The 19,770-nt window shown below is 37.7% G+C and overlaps 1 protein-coding gene across 1 annotated transcript; it reads left to right on the top strand.

Moving 5' to 3' along the window:
• Window positions 1-67: 67 nt before the first annotated feature.
• Window positions 68-17,681, top strand: DR1 (down-regulator of transcription 1). The gene is made up of 3 exons (XM_077823805.1): window positions 68-845; window positions 9,369-9,532; window positions 15,482-17,681. The coding sequence occupies exons 1-3, from the start codon at window positions 626-628 to the stop codon at window positions 15,626-15,628; spliced, it is 531 nt and encodes a 176-aa protein (XP_077679931.1). The 5' UTR covers window positions 68-625; the 3' UTR covers window positions 15,629-17,681.
• The last annotated feature ends 2,089 nt before the right edge of the window (window positions 17,682-19,770 follow it).

Below are 19,770 nucleotides of genomic sequence, written 5' to 3'. Positions count from 1 at the left end.
GGGGATGGGGTCCCGGAAGCGGAAGTGTCCGAGGACGGCTTCCGGCGGAAGTGGCGCTGGTCGTTGGCTGTGCTCCTCGCTGGCTCGTTTCCTTCTCCCGGCCGCCCTCGGTTCCGAGGGAACGGCCGCCGCTGGGTGAGTGCAGAGCCGGAGCCGAGCCGTGCGCGGGCTTTTCGGACGGCTTCCTGCGGCTCCCGTTCACAAGGCGGCGGCCGGCATGGCACGAATACCCGGCGGCGGTGCGTGAAGGATGTGGCAGAGCCTGTAGCCGAGGGAGCCCTGAACTCCGGGCAGCGCCTCCCGCGGCTGCTCCCAAGCTGCTGGCACCGGCTCAGGGGAGCTGGCAGCGGGCCCCGCGCCGGCCCCCGCTAGCGCTCTCCCGCCTTCGGGCGTGAATCTGATCCCTCCCTTTCTCCCCCAGCGCGCGGTCCCCTCAGCACCCGCCCCGCACCCAGCGTCCTCCCGCCCGCAGACTCACGGCACCTGCTCTCATCCCCTGCTTGGACCTGCCCCGGCAACACCGCCTCGGGACTCCCTGAGCAGCGGGTCTCTGGCGCTCTGCGTGTCTTGCTCTGGGTCTGAAGATTTGAGTTCAAAGAGTCTCGGAGAGTGTGTGTGAAATATAATGGCTTCGTCGTCTGGAAACGACGACGACCTCACCATCCCAAGAGCTGCTATTAACAAAATGATCAAAGAAACTCTCCCCAATGTCCGGGTGGCTAATGATGCCCGGGAGCTGGTGGTGAACTGCTGCACTGAATTCATCCACCTCATCTCCTCGGAGGCCAATGAGATCTGTAATAAGTCTGAGAAGAAAACCATCTCCCCAGAGCATGTCATACAAGGTGAGTTCCTCGGGGGCAGTCATCTGGTAGATGACAGACCGTTTCGTTTAATGCAGTGCTGTTGTAGCCATGTCGATCTCGGGATAATGGAGAAACAGGATGGGTGAGATAATTTTTTTTAGTTGACCAGCTGGTGGTGGTGAGAGAGGTAAGCTTTCCAACAATACAGAGCTCTTCTTCAGGTCTAGGACCCTACAACTGACTTCTCCAAAAGTACTGGCAGAAAAAGTCAATATTTTAAAGAATATGAGTAAGGTTATTTGTTGCCTTGCATTGCAAGAGGGAGGCTACTTTTGTGGTGAAGGGGGCAGGAGTTTTCAGTTCCTCCCCTTGTTCTTTTCCTGTGTGACTTTGGGTGAGTCACTTATACTTCTGTGCTTCAGTTTCCATACCTGTGAAAAGAGAACTATCTCTCAGGGTGGTTGTGCAGAATACTTCCCTGTTTGTTACAGAAATAAAATAAAATATTAAGCACTTGCAAACCAGAGGCTGACACTGTATAACAGATGGGGATGGGAGGTGGGCTTTACAAGAGAGTTCCAGGCTCTTGCCCCCATGATCCCTAACCAATCCCCTAGCTGATGTAAAAAGAAAAATACTGGGATTCCTACCATACTGTCCCTAGACTTTCTTTGTGGCTTCATCTTTTGTATCAGTTCTACTGTAATAAGTGGGTACACTTAAAAATATGCTGTTGCACCCTATTCTGGCTGTTGGCTCCCACCTTCTGTGGCTGCAGGGTGGAAAAGTTTTCTGATTCTTCTTTTGTTCTCTCTCAAATCTCGGAGCCTCCTGATTTTTGTGAGTATCTGCTGTTCTAGTCTTCTTCAGCCTGCATTTTTTTTAGTTTGTTCATTATGAATAGAACCAGTGCCTGCTACTGCTGCTCATAGCTTTCTCAAGCAGTAACAAAATGAAACTAATGACTTGGGTTACTTCCACAGCTGCTTTTGAAAGCCACATGGGCTGCTCCGATCAAGAATCATGTTAATTTTACTCAGATACTTGAGAAAGCTACCACAATTCTTGACAGTTTCATTGCTGCCCACAAAGTTGTGAATTAAGGTAGTAGTGAAAGTGATCAGAGTTTTGGTTTTACTCAGATACTTGGCAAGTCAGTGAATAGTGGCATAAGCAGTAGAACTTCAGGCTCAGGAAAACAATCCAGTATTGGTTTGTATCAGTTCACATGGAAAGTTGTTTTTGAAACTATAAGTACTAAATGCTCAATTAATTAGATTCTGCAGACTATGATGGGGTATGATAACTCCACTTAACAGAAAAAGTTTCCTGTTTGCAATATAGAAGTGAATTTTTCAAGCTTTGATTACGACGACTTATAATAAAGAGCAATATAAGAAAATATGAACCATATATCAACTTTTGTTATAGTTAACATTTTAAGAAAATGGTGCCTTGCAGTAAAATTGATTCTTAAAAATCCTCTCAAACTCAGACTTTAAAAAGTAAAACCCAGACTTGCATTGTGAATGAAATTTTGTGCTGGTTAAATACATAAAGTTGCCACCAAAAGTATCAGTACAAGTTTTTAGGTTAATAGAGATTATCTCAAAAGAAAAGTAGAACAAAGTTATATTGGAAACCCAGTGTTAGTGGGAAGAAATAATTTAGTGATGAAAGACTGGTTGCCTATGATAAATGATTCTAAATGCAGATTTCACTTAACACTATCCTGATTAGTCCAGTGGATTATTTTTCATAATGCGGATTAAGAAAATTTGTATGTGGTTGGAAGCTGAAGTGAAATGATTACCACATACATACTGTGTCTGCAGCGTGTTGTCTACTAACAAATATTTTGTCAAGTTATAATTGCTAGTGTGTTCAAAGTTCTAACTTTTGATATAAAGCTCTTCTTGAAATTTTGTTAAATGAATGTTGATGTTTACCCATTTATATGGTCAAATGTGATAGGGAGGATGTTATAGGCATAAAATTTTATATTCTGCATCTACCTTCATTGCTATCCTTATTATCCTTCAGAAATACATATGGTACTAATTCCTTCCTAACCTGTCAGGTGATTCCTTGAAGCATGAGGGTTAATATTACTATTTTAAAGAAAATTATTTAAGATGTATGTGATACATATAATTTAAATATTTCTATCCCATTCTGTATTGTGAAACTTATTTTGCTTTTTTTGACTACTATCTTTAAGTTGTCTACAATGACTGACTTTTTGTCAAAAGCTTCCTGAAAGTTCAAATACATTTCAGTAAGTTCTTCTTTGCCTACTATTTTATCAACATACTAAAGGAAATATTTCATTGATATGCTCAAATTTTTAGTAAGTAAGCTGCAGTTTGCTCTTTCTGTCATAGTCATCTAGATTTTTATAATCACTTAAACCAGTTTACTTGGTACATAAATGAGGCTTACTGGTTGATTATTCCCAGGATCACCCCTACTTGTTCAAAATTTGCTACTCTCCAGAGCACCAGTATAGCAGCTAATCTTAATGAGAGATTGTATCTCTTTATTGGCAGCTCAGCCACTTCATTCATTCTTTCAGATATCGTGGTCCATACTATATGGCTCTTGTTCCTGCACTACCTTTTTTGACACATCAGTATGTCAGTTGAATACCTGAAAAGAGTAGGTCTAGGGTAGGTATCACCAACATTCTTTGTGGGGAAAAATTGGAAAAAAATAAATAATTTAGCTTCTCTATTTTTTTTTTTTTTTTAAATCCAAATTGCTATATGCTATTTTAGAAGATCACCATTTCTTCTGTAACCTTTCTGGTTCATATATATTTAAATAATTCCTTGTAGCTTTTTTTATGACTTTGACTATTTGCTCTTCAAAATTCCTTATACCCTACTAATTTTCCTGCCATAGTTCATACTTTCTTTCTGTTGGCTTCGCTGGAGTTAGATTGGCATTTTCTCAAAAGATACCTATTTGGTTCAAGAGTAACAAACGTGTTAGTCTGTATTCGCAAAAAGAAAAGGAGTACTTGGGGCACCTTAGAGACTAACCAGTTTATTTGAGCATAAGCTTTCATGAGCATAAGCTTTCATGATGCATCCGATGAAGTGAGCTGTAGCTCATGAAAGCTTATGCGCAAATAAATTGGTTAGTCGCTAAGGAGTGCCCACAAGTACTCCATTTCTATTTGGTTCAGGTAACATCTTGTGCATTGCCATCTTGTAATTGAACTATTTTTTTGTTTAGGTCCTTTCTGTTTAGATGTCTGTGACTTTGTTATGGTATGTTTTAAGTGGCCTCCATTGAGTCTAAGGATTCTAATATATTTACTTTCAGTTTTAATGTGTTTTTAATTAGTTTCCTTCTCTTTTTGAAGTCTCCTTTCTGAAGTTTAATGGAACACTACTAGATTTTGGTATGATTTCTTGCCCAAGCAAATTTAATCTGTTTCCTTCAATTAATGGAAGTTCTGATTTAGTTTTTAAAGTAAGATCCTGCAACTGCAGCGGTTCTCAAACTGTGGGTTGGGACCCCAAATTGGGTCACGACCCCATTTTAATGGGGCCACCAGGGCTGGCTTAGACTTGCTGGTGCTGGGGCTGAAGCCTGAGCCCTACCACGCGTGGCTGAAGCCAAAGCCCAAGGCCTTCGGCCCTGGGAAGTGGGGCTCAGGTTACAGGCCCCCTGCCTGGGGCTGAAGCCCTTGGGCTTTGGGCCCCCCGCGTGGGGCTCAGGTGGACTCCGGCTTTAGTCCCCCAGCCGCTGGGGTCATGTAGTAGTTTTTGTTTTGAGAAGGGGGTCAAGGTGCAAGGAAGTTTGAGAACCCCTGTGCAACTGGATCTATGTGGGCTGATCCCTGTAGTTGCTCAGAGCCCCCTGAAGTCAGTGGCAGATGTGCTATTTGCTTTACACACTATTGTACTCAATATTGACAGTATAATCTTTCTTAATTTCAATATGCTGTGGTAAAATTCTGTTGTTTTGCTGAATAACAGGATACGTTCAAAAGTATTCAAGTCTCTACCTATCCTAGAAAAAACACTTATTTGGAAGATTTCATCATTGTATTTCTTATTCTAAATAATGCATTGCATAGGTAGTATGTAAAATGCAAGCCCACCCATGATAATGTATTCCTTATTGTATTTCTTTAGATTTAATAAAATACTTAAGACTGGAACATTCTGTACATTGATTAAAATACAAAATATTTAATATTTTAAAAATAAAATACAAACTTTCAGCCAGGCTACTATGCACAAGGCAGCTTGCATTATCACATAGTCTACCCATTACATAATACAACTGTAAAATAAAAACCACCATAAAGAATAAGGCTCCTCAACTAAAGTTGCCTCAGATCCCAGCTGTTCAAAATGGATGCCAAGACTCTCAAACTCACTCTTCTGAAAGAGTTCTTTCAACGTGTAGGAACAGAAGAGACTAAGAGTGAACCTTTTACATACACTATCTCTAATCAACAGCAAGATTCCAGGGTTGATTCTGAGACATCTCTTACCCCTCTAGTTGACAGAGCAATTCAATTGTACCTGTGGAGCAGAGGCCAAACTTAAAGGCCACAGGGGCGAGAGTTAGTTTTCAGTTTACTGATACCCTACCTGTTCAGAAATGAGCTCTCTACGAGGCTTTTTTTGTATAATTCAATAAAATGAGTCACCTGATAAATCTTTGAAGGGGACGCGGTCTAAATTGTCTATGATCACTGCAGATTGACTGCTATTTTCTGTATATGACTGGAGGGCAGATCTGGACAAACCAGTAATCTTAGTCACTGAAACAACAAGCTTTGGTCACTTAAAAGCTGACCCCAAATGGCCATTAGACACCACTCTAAAACCAGTAGATAATTCTTAAGTCAGACTGGAGTCTACATAGGCTACCACTGTTGTTCAAGTGCACTTGAAACGTCAAAACCACAGCCTTCTGAATCATATTCCCTTAAAAGAAAGCAAAGTGTGAGAATGGGCTTTAATTGACAAAAACTCTAGCCTACAGACATGGCTTTTTGAAGATACTGACCTTTACACTTGTTTAAGAATAGCAGGCATTCTCCCTATGGTGAGGTATTTATGATGTCTGACCGTAATTTGTATTAGTCAGTCATGCCAAAACTGGGTCTAAAGCTTCCTCCAGGTCTCGGTATGTTAACCAGATCTGGAACATACTACTAAGAGAAACATGAAGTCACACATTGCATATTCAGACCAAAACTGGCATCACAAAATCAAAAACTCATGCATGTTAGCTGTCCTGTCTTGGTTGCATAGTTTTTCATGATGGGAACCAAGGTTTCTTTGGCAAATTCAAAACCTAGGTAATGGGCTTCAGAGCCTGAGCTCCAGCCTGAGTTGCAACTTCAAAGAGCTGTAGCAGGTGTTTTTAGAGCATTAGTGTGAGCCCCTCTAACCCAAGTCTGTCAAGCTGGGCTTTCTCCAAAATGCTGTGTAGATGTACCCTGACTGTCTCTCACTGTTTGTACAGTGCCTAATTACAATTGGACCTCAGTCTGTAGGTGTTAGTGCAATACAAATACTAAGGATAAGTAATAAACTAAAATTAATGCATTCAGATTTTTAAATCTAGTGATTTATGGAAACTTTTTATTATTTGTTAGAAATAGAATATCAAACCTGTTTGCTTGGCTTTGAAACTAAGACATCTGGTGGATGTTAAACCTGTAGCATTTAAAGTAAACCAAATAGATCAGAACGTTGATATCTACGTGTGCAAATAGTAATAACAAAGCTGTTGAAGGTTGTGCCATTAACTTAATCAGAAAATATTTGTCAGTGATAAAGTAATACTGGTATGTCAGTTGGCCTTATCTACAATAGGCTTTAAAACTAATTTTGAAAACAGAATATAAACTTAATTAAAAAATTAAATTTAGATAAAAGATGCTGTCAACTAAATTTGCCAGTTTAAAAGTGAAACTGACAACAAAAGGAAGACTGTCTTTATAGATTTTCATTGTCTAAGATTAGCAAAATGTACAAAATAACTAGAACATGAATTGTGACAAGGAAATTCTATTTTTACAGTTTTTATTTTTAATAATCAAAGATTTTACTAATAAAGAAATGTACTTGTCTTATTAATTATAATTATTATTAGTTTTCAAACACTTTTTGGCTGGTGAAGAAAGGACCAAACCTCTTCCTCTTATTATTTTTTTATAAATCAAATTCGAGCCAGGGCTATTTATCCAGGTACTTATGTGGCTACCATCACATTAGTTTTGTAGTGCTTCCAAAATATATTTAAAAACAGATAATCTGTCTTCCTAGTTTAATTAATTTGAGACCTTTTTCGTGTGTGAAGAACTAAGCTTTCGCTCAGTAAGTTGAAGAAATTAGTTTTACACTGACTTTTGAAAGTGGAGTGGTCCATAGTCATCCTTCTCATCAAATCTAAGATCTTTACCAGCAGCCGGTCTATCTCTCTCACTCCCAAGCTCGCTCTTCATTTGTCGTCTGTTTCTTTGTTCAGGGGAATGTTGCTGTTGTAGATGCTCATGGAGCTGAGAGGCAATCTCTCAGGTATCGCCTAGTCTACACTGGGTGGGGGGATCGATCTTAAGTTATGCAACTTCAGCTACGTGAATAATGCAGCTGAAGTTGATGTAATCAGATCTACTTACTGTGGTGTCTTCACTGCGGTAGGTCAACTGCTGACGCTCCCCCGTCGACTCCGCCTGTGTGTCTAGCTTCAGTGGAGTAACGGAGTCGACAGGAGAGTGCTCGATAGTCAATTTATTGCATCTTCACTAGATGTGGTAAATCGACCCCCGCTGGATCGATCGCTCCGGAGGTAAGTGTAGACATGCCCTTAGACTAGTCCCAATGAGGGCTTTGAGTACCAAGACAGACTAGGATCCAGAATAGAGTCTGAGACTAGAATGCTCGGGTGGGGGTGATAACTGGGAGGGCCTCTGTTAAGCAGATGCATTTTGTACTACACGGAGCTTTTTCTGGGTTTGACTTCATTCTTAGATATGAGGTGCAATAATCCAGCATAGAGGTCACTGATGAATCAATCACTGTGGACAGGTCTCTGTCTGTTAAGATGGGGTGTAATTTACTGGCTAGTAACAGATGGTTGTTACTGCTGCTGTTTGGGCATCTAATAGCATTGAAGAGTCCTTAAGCCCATGGCTGCTGACCAATTTGGCAATCTAAACGCAGATGCTCTCTGTAGTACAGAGGCAAGTTTTTCAAAGTATTTCTGTAGCTTTCGTCCTATTTTCAGTGGCTACCTGAATAATGTTTGAAACCAGTGTATCCAGAACCCTTTTTTCCAGTAGTTCAAACTACTTTAAAGCATGGTTCAAAGCTCAGTATAAACAAGAGTTGGATCCTATCTACAGTAAAACTTTTAGGAACTTGGTTACAACAGTTCTTCCCTAATGCTCTCTGTCCAACCCTGTTGTATCTCTTGTGGAGATTATTAATACCATGATTAGGTCCCAGCTATGTTACAAATTGGAATAGTGTCTTAGCATTTTAGGGAGGGTTGGAGGACAGTTACTGAATTGCAACTAGGTATGCAACACACTATTATTTACATTGCGGGTAGGGACTTAAATTAGCAATCCTTTCTCTCCTGAAATGGCCAAGTTGTTGCATATCAGTGCTGACTTCAGCCCATTAAGAAAATGTGCTTTTCTGGTTGGTCCATTATGCTTAAATAGTGGAAGGAGGGGACTTTGGGCATGTGTGGTGTGTATGGTACATGTTACTATATATCTGTTCTTAAGCAAATATGGGAAATATGGCACTGGTTCCATTCATCGGTCTGGTTTATATGAAATTATTTTAAATGTATAACTAAGAAATTAAACTGTCTCCTTGTCTTGCTGTTTTTCTCTGACTAGTTCCCTCACCTTTATGAAATACAGCTAAGAAATTTAAAAGTACCAGCAAAACCAAGAAGAGCACACTTGATAGTCTCAAGTTTTGAAGATAGTGCACTTTTGATGCAGGAAGGGAGTAGGGGAATATGACTTAGGCCAGTGGTGTTCAACCTTTTGGAGCTGAGGTGCCCTTCCCCACCCCTCTTGAGTTAAAAGTATTGGTTGTGCTGCTCCAACGCATACAAATATAGACACAACACCTGCCCCTCAGGTTTTCAGGGTGTGGGAAGGCACATGTGACAGTCTCTGGGGACGTAGCCAGCACTGGGCTTGGAAGCTGCCAGGAGCAGAAATCAGCAGAGCATCAGTGGATATTGACACTGACCCACAGGCTGGATGGTCTGTTGAAGTGAGTCAGGGGGGTGGAGGTGGTGCTCCCTCCCCAAGCCCCAGCCTCCTGGGGACACCACTCGCCCCCCGAATGTTCCTCTGTGCCCCTCAGTTTGAAAATCTCTCGTTTAGGCCTTTATATACTACAAGAGTAAAAAGATGCACATTTTTAAAAAAAACTGTTGTGGGTCACTTTAAATAAGCAATCTATAGGACAGAACAACTTGGTGTCTTATTACAGGAAATTGTTTTGATGTGACTACAAATCTTAGTTATGCTAATTGATCATGTTTTCTTTTTTCCAGCACTAGAAAGCTTGGGTTTTGGCTCCTATATCAGTGAGGTAAAAGAAGTCTTACAAGAGTGCAAAACAGTAGCACTAAAAAGAAGAAAGGCCAGTTCTCGTTTGGAAAATCTTGGCATTCCTGAAGAAGAACTTCTAAGGCAGCAACAGGAGTTATTTGCAAAAGTGAGTGAGGCAATGTTTCTGACTAAGAAATCTAATGTGGATTTTTTTCCTGTTAATTGCAAAAATCTATCAGTGAGGTTGAATGAACTAGACACTCCCTGATTTAGTGCCATAGAAACATGCATAAGTCCAGAAGAATCCCCTGTTTTATGGATTGCATGGCCATGAAAGATTTTACTGAATCTGACCTTGCGAAGTCAGGGCAAGAAATGCAAATGGATAAATAAGATGCTGACTTTTCTTTGTTAATTCTGTGATCTGACATGCCAGAGAGATTGTATAGAAATGTGTAAGTTTTATTAGTCTGAGTTTTAAATGAATGTATTACTTTACCACTGGTGATATCAAAGCCGTGCCACTCAATCATGTATTCCTATTTTACAGAAACTTTTACAAATGTTTGAGTTTTAAAAAGTTATTTTCAACTACTTTTTGTATTCCTTTACGTGTATTACGAGGTTGTCTTTAGTCCAACTGTATATATGAAGGGAAATGCCAACTAATATATTAGAAAATGATCACTTTCTTTAAACTATAATCATAGAAATGTAGTGCTGGAAGAGATTTTGAGAGGTCATCTAATCCTATCGCCCTGTGCTGCGGCAGGGTCATGTATACATAGGCCATCTCAGACATGTTTTTATCTAACCTGTCCTAAGAAACCACCAATGACAAGGATTCCACAACCTCTCTTAGAAACGTATTCCAGAGCTTAACTACTCTTATAACTAGAAAGTTTTTCTTAATATCTAACCTAAATATCTTTTGCTGCAGATTAGTCCGTTACTTCTTGTCCAGTCTTTAGAACAACTTTTAAAATAGCCCGTAACATATTTGAGGACCGTTATGAGGTCCCCTCTGAGTCATCTTTTCTCAAGACTAAACATGCCCAATTTTTTTTTACCTTTCCTCGTAGGTCTTAAACCTGCTATCGTTTTGTTGCTCTACTCTACACTCTCTCCAATTTATCCATTTCTTTCCTAAAGCATGGCACCAAGAACTGGACAGAGTACTCCAGCTGAGGCCTCCCTACTGCTAAGTAAAGCAGGACAGTTATCTTCTGTCTTTTGCATATGACACTGTGTTAACATACCTTTTTTTTGCAACTGCATCGCGTTGTTGACTCATGTTTAATTTGTGATCCATTATAACCCCCGATCCTTTTCAGGAGTGCTACCACCTAGCCAGTTATTTCCCATTTTGTAGTTGTGCATTTGCTTTTTTCCTTCCTAGGTGTAGTACTTTCCACTTATCTTTATTGAATTTTATCTTGTTGATTTCAGACCAATTCTTCAATTTGTCAAGGTTGTTCTGTGTTCTAATCCTGTCCTCCAAAGTGCTAGCAACCCCTCCCAGTTTAGTGTCCTCTACACATTTTATAAACATACTCTTCAGTCCATTATCCAAGTCATTGGTGAAAATGTTGAATAGTACAAAACCCAGGACAAACCTCTGTGAGATCCCACTAGAAATGTCCCCCCAGTCTGATAGCAAATGGTTGACAATTACTCTTTGAGTAGGGTCTTTCAACCAGTTGTTCACACACCTTATAATAATTACATTTAGCCCACATTTTGCTAATTTGCTTATAAGAGTGTCAGGTGGACTGTGTCAAAAGCCTTACTAAAATCAAGATATGTCACATCTACGGCTTCCACCCATCCATTAGGCCAGTAATCCCATAAAAGAAGGAAATTAGGTTGATTTGTCATGATTTGTTTATGACAAATTTATGTTCAGTTTTACTTATAACCTTATCCTCTACATACTTGCAAATTCTCGTTTAATAATTTGTTCCAGTATCCCTCAGGTCTCAAAGTTAGGCTGACCGGTTTATAATTCCCCATGTCCTCTTTGTTCCTCATTTTAAAGATAGGAACTATGTTTTTCCTTCTCCAGTCCTTTGGGACCTCACCATCTTCCATGAGTTCTCACAAATTGCTAATGGTTGAGATTTTCAGCTAGTTTTTAGGTATCCACAGGTGAGTTTCATTGGCCCCTGCTGATTTAAACACATCTAACTTATCGAAATATTTTAACCCTTTCTTTCCTTGTTCTAGCTTGTTCCTTTCCCATTCTGGTTAATATTAATTATCGAGTCACAATTTAATATTTTAGCCAAGACTGAAGCAAAATGGGGATGTCATCTGTTATTAGCTCTCCTTCCCCACTAAGTGAGAACCTACATCTTCCTTCATCTCTTTCTCCCTGTGTATTTGTAGAACCTTTTTATTGCCTTTTATGACCCTTGCTAGGTGTAACTCATTTTGTGTCTTAATCATTTCAGTTTAAATATCTGTCTTGGTTTTGGTTCCATCACTTCATGGGGGAAAAGAGTAATTTCCATCTCTCTAATAGTTTTTGTCACAAGAATGCTATATCTCTAACATGTCTCTTTCCTTTCTTTCTGTTCCCATGGTGAAAATGCTTATTCAGGTTCCTGGTGATCTTACATCTTAGTTGCAACCTCCTCCTCGCTGACCTTACTGAAACTCATGTAATGCCAAAACCCAGATAAACTTTATTTTTGTATGTTGTAAAGTGCCAAGTACATTATAGCTAAATAGATGATGATGATGAGACAGTTGAGGTTTTCACCAGGTTTGGAAATTTATCACATGGCTAACACATGTAATGGTGTAGTCCTGTGACAAATTAACGCATAGATACTTTTTTCCCCTTCATGCTAAGATTAAAAAAGCCAATGTGGCTGCTGCAGAAGCAGTGTTTGGTTTTATAACAAACTGGTTAGTTTAAGTTTTTATGTTCTTTTAAGCTTAATGCAATGAAGTTTAATGTGGATAACTTAAATAAAAGCTGCACTCTACACAGGTCAAAAGCAGCAGAGGAGGGGTGGGATAGGGATATTATAGAATATTATAAACAATGGGGAATTAAAACAATTGACATTTCATTTAAAGAGGTATTATCAACTTAGACCTGATTTGTTTTTACCTACTTTAAAATTGTTTAATCTAGTAGACACTGTCCTCTGAAGGTATGCATTAAATTTTTTAATTATTAGAGTTTAATAAAAAATGCATTATAAAATTGTTAGTACATGCAAGTTGCACTGTCTGTGTATTCGATCAGTAAATGAAACTTAAAATGGTCCTCATTTGATATTGTACAAAAATCTCTGATCAGATTCTAAAACAGCGCATTTTTATTTTATTCCACAATTTATGAAAGTAGTTTGTGGATGTATTGTTGGAACAAGTGCTGTACTTGCACTCCAGTCCTGCAAATACTTATACATGTGCATAACTCTTGCATGTGATTAATCCTATAGATGATCCAGAATTTACCAGTGGTTATATGCAGAAGGAATACTGGCTGCTTAAATGACAATCACACTTCTTAAATATTCATTTACACACCTGAGAAATTATGTATGCGTATAAGTGTTGGTAAGATCAGGGCCCTAGTTTTCCGTCATTTACAAAGATAACTTCCTTAATGAATGAATAAATCCAAATCAAGAGGCATCCTAATTTGTTGTGAACATTAGGCTGAAGTTTGTAGGAAAAATTCTATGTTGTAGTATTTGAGAAGTGACTTGATTGTGCAATAAAGACTGGCATACTGCATTATGGCATGAGGAGGCAGATTTAAGATTGAGGACACCTTAAGTTCTGACTCTGAGTTCTTAGCCATGCAACCTTAGGGAGTTTCCTAGTATTTTCAAAAGAAAAAAGATGTGAAGAAGTGGTTATATAATCTGGTGGCACCTAATATTTCCAGAATTATCTGTCCAGCAGAAGGTGCACAGTCCCTTGGAGCAGTGTTTCTCGTCCCTGAGATCTCCCTAACACAGTTTAGGAAGATAGCAAGCTGGTCCCTGGTATCTGAAAGGTTGAGAGAAAATACTGTAGAGCCACTGACTCTTATGGAGCACTGACACATTGAATGTGTATCTTAGACATGCATGTCCACTACTAATGTGTTCACGTGTTGCTTTCATTTGTTTAGAACTTTGGTTAAAATGGCTAAAAGTGTACCAAGTATTGACACTGAACAAATTTTGATTCTCTTTCAAACCCTAGTGACTGCATATGAATACTTTTAACTGAAACATTTAAAGCCTCTTTTCAGTGAGGGCTATTTCCTTTGCAGATGTCAACTTTTTTTTAATCCAGCACATTTGTGCTAGAGCTTTCCAAAGAATTGCCACAACTCTTGGAATAGGGACAGTATCTTTTTGTACTCTTATTGACTGACTGAATTGTCCTTGATGAAATGTTCCAAAATATCATCCTTAGGTAGATAGTAGGTTCAGAAAATTTTTGCCTGATAGGCCAGTTATGGAAAATTCAAAATGAAAAGGGGATTTTAATAGAAATGTGCACTTAACTTTAAAGGTGTCCTATATAGAGGGGGGAAACAGGCTTTTGTTCTCTTTTGCTTTATATATAAAGAAGACCTGATATTTTTGTTTCAAAGGTTTTTTTTTTTTTCTGCTGGGTGTTTTTTTACAGTGCAAATTCAGGTTTTAAGTGGACTTAACAAGCTGTTCAAGTAATCACCTATATGACCCCTGTCAAATAGTCTCAAATATTTCTTCAAGAATACCCTGATTTAGGCAATGGCCTACCTTTTTGATTGCACCATTATACCATTCTTTCAGTTTTTAGAACTTCCATTTATTTGTGCTCCACATTTTTCTGAGTTAAAATAGCTCAGTTAAGAACTTTTGTCGTTGTTGTAATTAGGCATAAGTGTCTATCTAAGGTTAGGCTGATTGGAGACCATAAAGGCTTACTTTGTTTTCTTACTGTTATTACTATTCTAATAAATTAGTGCTTTAAAATATTTGGCCAATGGTTGACTGGTCAGTTGACCAATTATTTTTGGTCTGGGCAAATGCCCATCCCTAGTTTTAACTATCCTGGAGGCGACTATAGTGACTAAAGTACTAGAAAAAATATGACATCACAAGCAAATGAAAGCTGACAGTTGAGAGGAGAAAGGACTTCTAATCAAACTCTTTTTAGTTTGTTTGCACTTTTTGTACTCTCAACTTCAGTACCTAACAATCACTTAACAAAGGCTTCCTATCAAATGTCAAACATCCTCTCTCCTTGAATTGAGGAAGATGAACTCACAATAAACTGCTGAAAATCTTGAAAATTCATGTAGCAAAAGCAGACTTAACATTCCTGATATTTATGTAACAAAAACAAGCAATTTTTTGGAGATGGGGAAAGAAGCAAAAATGGTATTGGGAGGTGGAGGATGATAGGGCTGAATTTAGGTTCAGCTGCAAAGGTTAGGCCCTTATTAAATAAGAATATTGGTACATCACTACTCTAGTTCTGACACTTTCAAACTATAACACATTGCACATGTTTCACTTTACTTACCCTCCATTTTTCCATTTAATTTAATTAATTTAATTCTTGCTTAAAGTAAGGCCTGGACTTCCTGATCAGTATTTCCTAGGCAGTTTGGGTAAGTGGTAGAGGGACTTGTTAATGCTAATTGTACTTGTTGCACTTCTAGCCACTCTGCAACGTTCCTGGTTAATTTTTCATTTGAAAGTGGTGCCTCTATGACCCTGTGCAACCCCCAAAATTGACTTTTTTTCAAGTACATTTTTATTTACCCCAACCTCTTTGGTTTTCTGAGCATAAATGTTCCAGATGATGGTTGAACTGCATACCATCAAAATAGGTTATGCCAACATGAAGAAAAAAAGGTACTGTATTAATAGTAAGGCGTTTAGAGTGTGGATGAGAGGGAAAGAATAACTAAATGTTAATATCAGTACAAAGCATTGCAATATTTTGAATACCCTTTATGTACAGTGATTATTTTTAGGTATAAATCTTGTACTTTGCACCTGCAGTTTCTGCTAGACCATTAATGTAATCTTTGCCAGTGTGCTATACTAATTCCTTAAAAGGTTATTGGAAATTGGGTTTTGTTAACAATTTTGTCTGTTTTCAGGCTAGACAGCAGCAAGCAGAACTGGCCCAGCAGGAGTGGCTACAGATGCAACAAGCGGCCCAACAAGCACAGCTTGCTGCTGCATCAGCCAGTGCATCCAATCAGGCAGGATCCTCTCAGGATGAAGATGATGAAGATGATATCTGAAATTCACCAGCTGAGATTCTATTCCCACTGAGAAATATCTTTCCTGCACAATGAAAACAGTGATATGAATGCTTACCTGTAATTTTGTACGCATCTTGGACTGGCCATTGGTATTCTAGGGATGTCTGCTGTTGTGTGCTGTACATGTAAAAACTGTCTTTTTTTGAACTCTTAAAGATTTAAGGTTCAATATCATATCAACTTTGGATTTTTAATGGTGTATATGGAAATTTTAGATAGCAGTGCGTCATTTATTTGATCAATAAACAGTGTTAAAATAAACAACAAGTTTATAAAATAGTGAGATTTATACAGAAGCTCTAAATCCACATTTGCATTTCTCTTCCCTTTTAACTAAACTATAAAATCTTACATAAAGAATTTTTAATTGGTTTTTTTTTTTTGGGTGGGAGTGGTTCAGTAAACACTTAATCTGCATAATGGGAAAAAAGCAAAGAGGTCAGCATAGTAAAGTCTGAATTCTTTGTCCTTTTAAAAATGAGGATATATATATATGGCAGTAAATATTATATGTGCTCAAATACCACATTTGTTACAAATTTGAAAAGATACATTTTCACTAAGATAGGAAAAGGTATGTTTAATAGGAGTTGTAGAAATTCGGTCATTTTTTTTGTATGGGGTGAAAAAATAAACCCATGATTTTATTATATCTATGAAGAGTCCTGAATCAATGAATATTTCATTTCAAAGACTGACCAGTGTAGAGAACTAATAATTCTTATTATTTCACTCCAATTTAATGTTAACTGTTGTTGATGGTATTACTTGCATAGTCCAGATATGTTCATATTGTTCACATGTAAAGCTGGAACTTGGTGAAATGCAATTGTATTAGTTCCATTGACTTAACTGGGAATTATTAAATGTTCAAGCCTACAAAAGCAAAAATTGAAGTTAATGAACATGCTTTCAGTAAAGAGGGATTTTTATTTAACCCTGATTTGTTAGTTATTGTTGTCAGCATAATGTTAACATTTTCCAGACTAGGTTACCAATGGATTCCTCAGCTACCTTGTGAAACAATAACATTTTCTTCATTCAAACAGGTTAGTAGGTGCAAATGATTCTGTCCAAGTTTAGTTAAAGTATGCCCCACGAGTAATCAGGAAAGAAAATCAGGATAAGGAAAGGAAAAGGAGTCTTTTTGACAATTTGAAAATTCTGTTTATATAAATGGATGGGCAGCTGTTCTTTGTGTTGAAATAGACCATAGTTGTGTCCGTTATAGAATTTTAATGTTGAATGAAGAAATGTTGGCCAATGTTCTGGTACTCTTGTTTCCAGCAGAATGGAAAAGCCACTTGCATACTACTGCAGACGATCAGATCAGATAGCTGTGTAAGAATGCACTGTCTTTTCTTTTAGTATGCTCTTGACAATTTTCTCTGGAAAAAATTTTTGGACTAAAAGCTTTGCGTGCAGCAGTCTGTTCACATAGCGAAATAAACAGAAAACAGTGTGCCCATTTTAAGTAGAGATCTGAACAAGTACAGTTGGCATATATTCAGATCTCCAAGGATCGCCCAGTAGCTTTTGATTTAAATTTTAGAGAAGTTAGGTTACATATTGAATAAACTTGCACATTTTCTAAATGCATCCTTGCAGTGATGGTTCAAAAAGTAAAGATTAGTTTGTTGAATGTTAAGTTGAAAAACTTTCATGAAATATGTTGGACAAGATTTGACTAAGGAAGTGGTTTTCTGTAAAGACTTCAGTACCAAAGGTAGTAAATCTAGTCTAGTGAAACAATGTTAATGTGCAGTGTTGGCTTTTCTAATTTGTACTGTAACACCTTACACTTTATATTTTAAATTAGTCTTTTTCTTTTAAGTAAACAAAATTAGGTATTTCACACTTGTTTTTTCTGATGCAGAATTCAGGTTAACATTTTACTGCATCTGGTATGTATGGGATAGTATGTTTGGTTCCTTGTGACCTTTTCTTTGGAAGTTCTTGTGCTTTTTTCATATGCTGTATTCTTCAAGCAATAAAATTCTGATGTGTTTTTATAAATGGTTTTTATATTTGATGTTGAGTAGCCACTTTTCTTCACTGCATTTGCAACGTTATAAGAAATTTAAGGTTATTTAAGCACTGCTGCCATTTTGACTGGTGAGTAATTTTTGTGACAAAGATAATGCTACCCAAAATCTGCTGTATGATGTATTCCTGCTCAGTTGGGCTAATTATATACTTGAAAACAATATCTCTGTTTTGTCATGTTGACTCTCCTTCCAGGAAGTATATTCTCCCTATTTGCATTTTTGTAAAGTGAACAGGTTCACTTGTTTAAAAAACTGCATTTCCAGCTTTTCAGTGCTAAAGGGACAGTCAAAACCTCTAGGTTCAGATACACATTACTTATTACATCTTTTAGAATGTTATGGTGAGAAGAAATTTTTGTGAATTTTTTAATTTGAACAAACTAGCCATTATTTTTGTAGGACTTACTGCATTTATGTCTTGCCTTCTTCTGCTGGGTGTCTAGTGGCAAAGACAAGGCTGTTTCTAGAGCTATGATACTACTGATGCTGGTACACAAATAATAAATAGGCATAAGACATTATAAATTTAAGTTTGGTGAGTAAATCAGATGTTAGTACTTAGTCTCTATTTGAAATAGGTGTGTCAGGAAATCAGTACAGTCCTTGTGGGAAAAGAAAAGGTGCAAAGAATATTGCAAATAAGTTAAATTACAAAAATTAGTTGTTCTTTTTAAGCTTATCAAATTTAACCTTGAATGTTCCATAGGCAACTTTTCGTTTTCTCTTGTCAATTAGGCTCTCTATTCAGTATCCAAAATACAGTTCAGGAATAGTGAAACTTGAAATTAACTTCAGTACCAAATGTGAGGCTTTGACACTTTCTCAAGGTAAGACTTATAAGAAACCAATAGAAAGATGGAGCAGAGTTGTTTGCTACCTAGTTACTTGTCATGTGTGTAGCAGATTCTTTTCAAGCTTGTCATAGCACTAAATTGACACAGTACATCTCAGCAGAAGACATTCATTGCTGAGTAACACTTTCAATTCAAGGCTGTTATGGAATTTGAGTGAAGCTCTGTTTTCTGTCACTTCAATGAAATGTGTATGCATGACATTTTACATGGTGAATAAAGTAGTTCCTTTTAATACTGCTTTTCTGGGATAAAATGAAGAGTGAATTTAAAAAAAAAGAAAAACAAAAAACTTAAGCTAGAATCCCCCTTAAAAATATATTTGAATGTCTCTTGTTCGTACAGAAGTGCTTGTTACAGGTTTGTTGTTAATACGTTAAAAAAAAAAATCACGTTTCTAGGAATGGAGAAAGCTCCAGTGGTAGATGGTGCACCTCAGATTTTGTAAAAGTGCCTTCATTAAAGAAGATTTTTTTATATGCATAATAGTACATGTTCATTGATCTTCAAATCACTTTGAAATACTGTCAAATTAAAAAAAGACTAACTGTAAATTCTTCATTGTGTATGTGCAGAACTCAATTACTTCTAAATGGAACCACTTGCACAACTTCAGTAATCTTGCGTTGTAATGTAACGTTGAATTTGAATGCAAAAGCTAAAGTTCCATAATGTTGCCTTACGATTCTGAAATGAAATATAATACTGAATGTGTAATGACTGCAGTATACAAAGGCTGCCAAGGATGACTTGAGTGCTGTAGTTCAACTGGCTAAATAGTAACAGTTTTACTTTCAATATTGCTTTATTATCTCCTGTGAATCATTCCTTTTGTATTTGACAGTTTTTACTCCCCACTCCCTTTAAAGGGACACTTTGTTAAAGTTAAGATGGGGTTCCAAAATATATCTGTTTGTGAGATCTATCTAGTTATTGAAAAATTAGGATTTCAGTGCTGGGTCAAGTAAATGGACCATCCACCCATACTGAATATAGCCATCATAGCTAAATGTTCCTGGTATAACTGTCAGGGGAGGAAAAAGGTATGGCAGTAAGTTTAAAAGTTGGTCTGTTAAGGTGCACTTGTAGTCAGAAGTGGCCATTCCACTTCATCGACAGATGCTCTGTGTGCATTTTGTTTATTTTATTGACTAAGCTTTTATGGTACTTTTGTCTTCCAGCACTGCAGAGCTAACAGAGGTCCAGAAGTGAGCTGAATTCT

This window comes from Eretmochelys imbricata, chromosome 8, assembly GCF_965152235.1.
Source record: "Eretmochelys imbricata isolate rEreImb1 chromosome 8, rEreImb1.hap1, whole genome shotgun sequence".
Classification (NCBI taxonomy): Eukaryota; Metazoa; Chordata; order Testudines; family Cheloniidae; genus Eretmochelys; species Eretmochelys imbricata.
This window is presented reverse-complemented; position numbering and strand designations above follow the sequence as displayed.